Consider the following 6,743-nt stretch of genomic DNA (forward strand, 5'->3'; position numbering starts at 1 on the left):
GTCACGACCACATGTTACATTCCTATGCAACTAACAGTCTTCTAGGTTGGTATCCAAGTTTTCTGATTTGGGGGCGAGGTTTAGCGATAGGTCTATTGAAAATCCCCGGTCATAACATTTCATGACGACTTATCCAGGAAAAATTGGAAATGATGAACATCCATCATACCTTTTGGTGTACAATTCAAAGATGTCATGTCCATCGTGGCATTTGTTGGAACAGGCCAAGCAAATGCCTGCAGGCTGTGCTGCGTCGGGCGTGCACGTGTTGCATGCAAACACAGCTTGTCTCTTCACATAACCCTGCAACAAAAACACATAAAAAGTAGTGATAGATGCAGTTTCATCCTTCTGCTGTCAATTTAAATGAGTTTAGCGCTAGTAGACATCCAATTTATTTGAACTGGGAGGGTGGCAGCGAATGAACATTCGTTCATTATTAATGAAAAAGTGAAGAATAGTTGATCGTCCGTCTGTCGATATAATTAGACTTAGACTGCATCTATGCAACGCGCCCTGATGTATCACCTTTTTGTGATTCCTACCTGCATGCCATCTTGTGGCAAGACTGTCACCACAGAAAGTTTATTGTAGTGCTGAAATGATTAACTCAAGTAATTAGATTAGAAAAAAGCTTCTAATCAAATTTTGCTGCTTCAAGGATTTGTTTAATCAGAGTTGTAATGGTTTGTACTGAAAGTGTATGCATTTAGTTTTATTGATTTGTGTGAATACACTGCCCTCTAGTGGCAACAGTGAAAATGACATAACTCATCCAACATGGCGGGATTAGGCTGCTCCCTGCTCAGACCAACTTCAGATCATAAGTTTTTGTCTGAGCTTATATGTTTGTTTATGTATTCGTAATTTAGTTTAGAAGTATATTTAGATTTTTTTTGTGGGAATATGTGTTTGAACGATTTGCTAAGAGCATTGTAAAAAAGTAAAAAAAAAAAAGTCTACATTTTATAGCATTTAAGCCAGCGTTTGCTAGCGTAAATGCTCAGCTAACAATTGGCTAACTTTTGTCATGCAAGTTAGCCAATTGTTCTTTTATTTTACCTCGATCCTCATTTAGTTTATTTTTTTTTCTATACCGTTTAAGGGTAGGCTCAGGTTTTTTTTAAAATTTAATTTATTTTCAAATTAATTTATTGCTCTTCTGAAATGAAAGTGCAATTATGCATAGTTTGATAAAACACTCAGGAATTTTATTTTGCATTTGCATTTAATGCACTTTTGAAAGGCTTAGTAATATTGAACCTCCTAAAATGTGTTATGCAACACATGAAATGTTCCTAATCTGATTACTTGTTTATACAAACTAATTGATAAATTAATCGATTTTTAAATAACTGATAACTGCAGTTAGAGTTGGGGTTGGGCATCGAGCATTGAGCATCGATGGGACCCAGTTCTAACACTGCGGTTCTCCCGGCAACCGTTCGAATTTTTTAATTTCCGCTGAGCAGAAAAAAAATGCTGCCGAAAACCACGAAGAATAAGTCACATGAAGCGTGTGTTTGTGCACTGCAACTTGATTACAACCATGGACACGGTTTGTCGGCGCTCAAAATTTTGGCTTAATTTTACCCCAAAAAAATGAGCAGTCAGCTCAGTGCAACATTGGCAACACAACTACATCATGCAAAGGTGGCTGCACGACCAGCTTCATGGAATATAGTCTAAGTGCAAAGTGCAAAGCTAGCTGAGTGCTACGTCGCGTCGCCGTCAGAACCAGGTAAGTAAAACAATACGTTACGTCTGTCTTCTGCTGCCTCAGCGACCCAACCGCAGATTAAGCAGTAGCTGATGGCTGGATGGAGTAGTATTAGAATAAATCGTATTATTACGTCAGGCTATGGTCAATATCACATGAAAATAGAACTAGATGCGAAATGACAGACTCGGCGGCGTTAGAACATATAAAAGAACTAGATGCAATAGTTGGTAAACAGCGTTAGTAAACAGCCGCCATCTTAAAGCAGTCGACGCCTCCGTTAAAATCAACAGTATTAAAAGGGATGATTAAAGGGTTGGACAATGCTCAACCCTATAGACCCTACCCACGTGATGTCACAACTCCGCTCTCCTGAATGGTACCGCCCAATTGTCCGTCAAAACATAGTGTTAACCTGTTACGGCTACGTACATTCCTCCTATTTACGGCGTGTTTTTCTGCTCCTTAACATTAATAATCAAAATGGTGAAGGCGTGTGTGGCTGTTGGTTGCACTAACAGAGAAGATGGAAGGAGAGACTTGAAGTTTTACCGTATTCCGAGGGATCCAAAGAGGAGAGCGAAATGGACGGCTGCAATTCGACGTGAAAACTGGGCACCAAAAAATCACCACAGACTATGTAGTAGTCATTTTATATCCGGTAAGATGCATTTAAGATATACTTAGAGGGTTTTGGGCTGACAAATAACCACAATTAAGATCATTGCTAGGCTAATCGCCGACAACATACACGTATGTATGTAGTGAAAGTGCTATCGCTAAACCATATAAACATTAAAAGCCTTAACTCCATTGACAAACGACATGAAATACATTAGACTTGACAGTGGATGTTAGCAATAACAAAAGATTTTGAATTGAAAATTTCGTAAATCACCTTTCCAAGCACAAGATAGATTCCTGCCGAATTTTCGTGGACGAGGACCTGTTTCACCCAACCAGCAACGAAGTATTTATAAGCCTCCAAGGTCTTGAAGTTTTTCAAATTTTCGTGAGAATAGGCTGATTTTGTGTGGACAAGATAATTGTAAATATCAGCGTAGCAAATGTCAGGCAGACAGGGCGAAGACAGTGGGTCGAAAAACATCGATTTGGGCATCAAATATGGATCTGGCGACTGTATAGAACGAAGCTTTTCCACATAACGCCTTTTATGCAACACATCCAGTGAGTTTACGGCATCAGAAAGCACCGGGTCTTCCATGAAATGCATTTTAAATTCCTCGATCAATTGAAACCAATGCTAATACAGAGACAAAATGACGGACAAGTGGGCGGAACCATACAGCGAGCACGTGGTTTTGTGACGTCGGTGGGTAGGGTCTATAGGTTAGTCTTGTTTTGAAGTTGACAGCATGATGGAAGGACACTCAGATTAAATTAGGTCACTTATGAATGATTTGCATTTGATTTCTACCAGTTAGGTTCTTGTTTACATTTTATATTACTAGTACAGGTAGTCCCACAGGTTACGAACGGGTTTCGTTCCTACACTGGTGACGTAACCCGAATTTCCGCACAACTCGGAATTAACCCCGTGCAGGTAGCATGTATTTTACGTAAATATTGCGAACTATTAGGCTAGTCAGTAAGGAAATTAACGGTCGCCATATGTAAAGAATTTTTTTCTGTTGAAATTTCTTGTGAATAAATGCTAAAATCCCTGAATTCTTTATAGAAATGGACATTAAACAGTCTCGATTCTTGGTTAAAAGCAACAACAAAAAAACGTGCAGGTAGCATTTATTTTACATAAATATTGCGAATTATGAGGCTAGTCAGTAAGGAAATTAGCGGCTGCCATATGTAAAAAAAAAAGTTTTTTTCCGTTGAAATTTCTTGTGAATAAACGCTAAAATCCCTGAATTCTTTATAGAAATGGATGTAAAACAGTCTCGACTCTTGGTTAAAAGCAAAAAAAAAAAAAAAAAACGTGCAGGTAGCATTTATTTTACGAAAATATTGCGAAGTATAATGCCAATGGCGTAGCGGTTAATTTCTCCCATTGATTTTTTTCACATCGTTTCAAAATGCATGCATGGTACGAAAAATATAACAATTACCTTGAATCCTCGAACAAATCACTCCTGAGACAATCATTCCTGTTTATATGCGGTACAGCTTTTGTAGCGGAGTGTTGGACGGCCCCCTTCGGGAAGGCGTGACTCAGTGAATGGGGAATATGTGACATCTCAATACATTAAGTTTATGGTCTGACTTACGCGGAAATTCGGGTTACGTCGCCAGCAAAGGAACAGAACTTGTTCGTAACCCGAGGACTAAATGTTTTGGGATAGTTATGGCCTCCCCTCTGCCTAGGCTGCCGGCCGCGGGAGTTGAGGGAGGTTGGGGCTCCGATCTCGCGTCGCCCCGCGGCGGCTCCTCAGCGCTCTCCTGCTTCTGCCTTCCCCTCTCTACTCTGCCTGGGTATCCGCTCAGCGCTCCGTCGCTGGCTGGACGCTGGTGTGTCGGCTGGATGTCGCCTGCTCTGGCTGGGGACTCTACCCTGCCCTGGGCTTGGTGAACCTTTGGGGGTCTCGTGGCATGCCGTGCCGGTCGGGGGCCTGCGGCTCATGGGCCGGGTGGGCAGACGGGGATGGAGGTGGGCGTGGGGTTGGTGGTCCGTCCCCTCTTCCCATCCCTGAGGGTCGGTTGATGGGGATACGGGTGGCCCAGCGGACCATTCTGGATCCTAGGGGGATTGATGACGGCTCCTTTGCTGGGCTGCTGGAGGAGGGATGGACTGCGCTGACCTGCCGCGCCCGCCCTGCGTGCCCGGGCTGGCTGGTTGGGGGCCGTGGCGCCTGCGTGGCTGTCGCGGGTTTGGTGGGGCTTGCGCGCGGCTGGATGTGATTGGGCGCTCGGGTGGGGGGACCCGGTGCCAGGATTGGCGATGGGGCAGCGTAAGGTCGGTGGCTGACGGGCTTACATTCACAAGAGATTCACACGATTACTGGTTTCTAGATCACTGAGCTGATTTGTGTACACTACTACACTCCACCCCTCCCAATCACTTATCCTACAGACTACCCCACCCCCCTCCCCTTCTTTCCCTCGTCAACAGGCTCCCCACATAGTGTCAACCTGAAAGTCATCTAGCTGACGATAGCACCAACATATTCATAGTTAGTGTAGGCGTTCAATGTATTTCTTGTTGTTGTGTTTCTTTTCTTTCTTTTCTTGTGTTTCTTTTCTTTTATTCTGTTCCCCCATAACCCCTTCCTGTTCACTGCTTTGTCATAATAAACAAGGTAAATTGAATGATCACAATGGGAGTATGTAATACTCTCAATGTGAAACATTAAAAGTTGTTCAGACCAACCGGACATTTAGACTTCCATTCTCCATGTCAAACAGCTGAACAGGACAGATTAAAAATAAATAAATAAAAAAGGGGGATAGTTATTTTGGGATATGGGGGGTATTTAGGGGTACTTAAAGTGTTGATTCCGATTTACACGGAAATTCGGGTTACGTCGCCAGCGTAGGAACAGAACTCGTTCATAACCCGGGGACTACCTGTATTAATGTTTCATATTTAAATGATATTTAGATTTGTTTTGAACTTAAAATATTGTTTTAAGCAGAAAATGTGCATGTCCCCGCCACTCGATCCCATATTGCCTTAATTATGGCGTGCTCATTGGGTTTCACAATTGATGTCTTTGCAAAATTGCATAATAGTTTTTAGAACATGATTAGTATTATTATTTTCTTGTGAATTTTATTAGGCATGGCTACAGAATAAGAGCATTTACAAATGTTTAAAAAATGTGTTTATAGGGAAGTTATTTTCTCTGCGAGACAAACCAAGCAGCCATTCCCTCTGAAAAATCAACACATAAGACATTATGGACTGAAAATTTGATTGGGATTTTTTTTAATTGACTAAGATATACCTTAAAACATCCAGAATCCACTATCACTCATCCTTATTTGGATCACAAAAAGTGATTAACTTTATCACTAAACAATGGGACAATTATTAGTGCAGTTTCGCCCCATATTATTTTCTTTCCATTTGGAATTTTAGAATGAAAAAAGGGGGCATCATTGTGTCTTTTTTTTTTTTTTTTTAGCATTGTAGAATTCAAGCAAAATTTTGTGGAAAAAGATCTAAAATATATTCCAAGTGCCTAATGTAATTGTCTCTCTGGATTATTTAAGGCTATGATTTTACAGAATGTCTTAAGTATTCAGTTTAGTGTGAGAGAGGTGTTGTTGTTTTTTTGTCATTCAATTGTGCTCGTGCAAACATATTTATACGTAGAAGCGAGACAAAGGCATGTTTCTTACCTGAGAATAAGAGCAGTTTTCTGAATCACTTCCCATCAGATGGCACAAAGCTTTGTTCACATATTCCTCGTCGAGAATAATATCGTCAAGGTGGGAATCTACGGTATTTGTCTCTGCCATAATTAGACGCGAAAAGAAAAAGAAGCCACCGAGCGGGTTTGCTAAATGTGCTGTAATTTGCGTAAAACACTGTTGTAGTTCCGGGCGGGAGTTTGGAGCCAAAAACCACATGGAGGAAGTGACGTAATTGTAGCTGTTCATTTCAACGTACTCTTATTTTATTTATTCATTCATTCATTTATTTGGGGGGAATTTGCACAATTAAAGTTGTTTTGTTTGCGCTATTTGTTGTTGTTGTTGTTGTTGTTGTTGCTTTTTTTCTAACATGACTCGGGATCCTTGGATCCGTGTTGCAAAAGGAATCCAACAGAAAGCGCTACTACATGATTTCTTTTTACATGTGTTTCATATGACCAGCTGTAATGAGGCGCAATTAGATAAATAAAATAGTTGTCAGTGATTCATGACCATTACCTTAGTTGTGTTATGGTGAATAATACAATCTCAGTTATTAGGAAATGAATATTAAAATATGGGAAAGGTTAAGGATTTTATTTTTCGCCACTGAACATTTACATTTAGCTTTGTTGAGTAAATGGCAGCCAATGAATTAAATATATATTTTATTCTCTGACGTTTATGACGG

General features: G+C 40.7%; 1 protein-coding gene across 1 annotated transcript in view; it reads right to left on the bottom strand.

The window, feature by feature from the left end:
* The window catches only part of LOC130930879 (putative E3 ubiquitin-protein ligase UBR7), a 40,473-nt gene extending 33,893 nt beyond the window's left edge, over window positions 1-6,580 (bottom strand). Inside the window, exons 1-2 of the mRNA XM_057859144.1 lie at window positions 6,038-6,580; window positions 170-303 (exon numbers count right to left, since the gene is read on the bottom strand). Of these exons, the coding sequence (XP_057715127.1) occupies window positions 170-303; window positions 6,038-6,298 (395 nt within the window). The 5' untranslated portion in view covers window positions 6,299-6,580. The remainder of the gene's footprint in view (window positions 1-169; window positions 304-6,037) is intronic.
* Between the last annotated feature and the right edge of the window lie 163 nt (window positions 6,581-6,743).

Source organism: Corythoichthys intestinalis, chromosome 15, assembly GCF_030265065.1.
Source record: "Corythoichthys intestinalis isolate RoL2023-P3 chromosome 15, ASM3026506v1, whole genome shotgun sequence".
NCBI classification, from domain to species: domain Eukaryota; kingdom Metazoa; phylum Chordata; class Actinopteri; order Syngnathiformes; family Syngnathidae; genus Corythoichthys; species Corythoichthys intestinalis.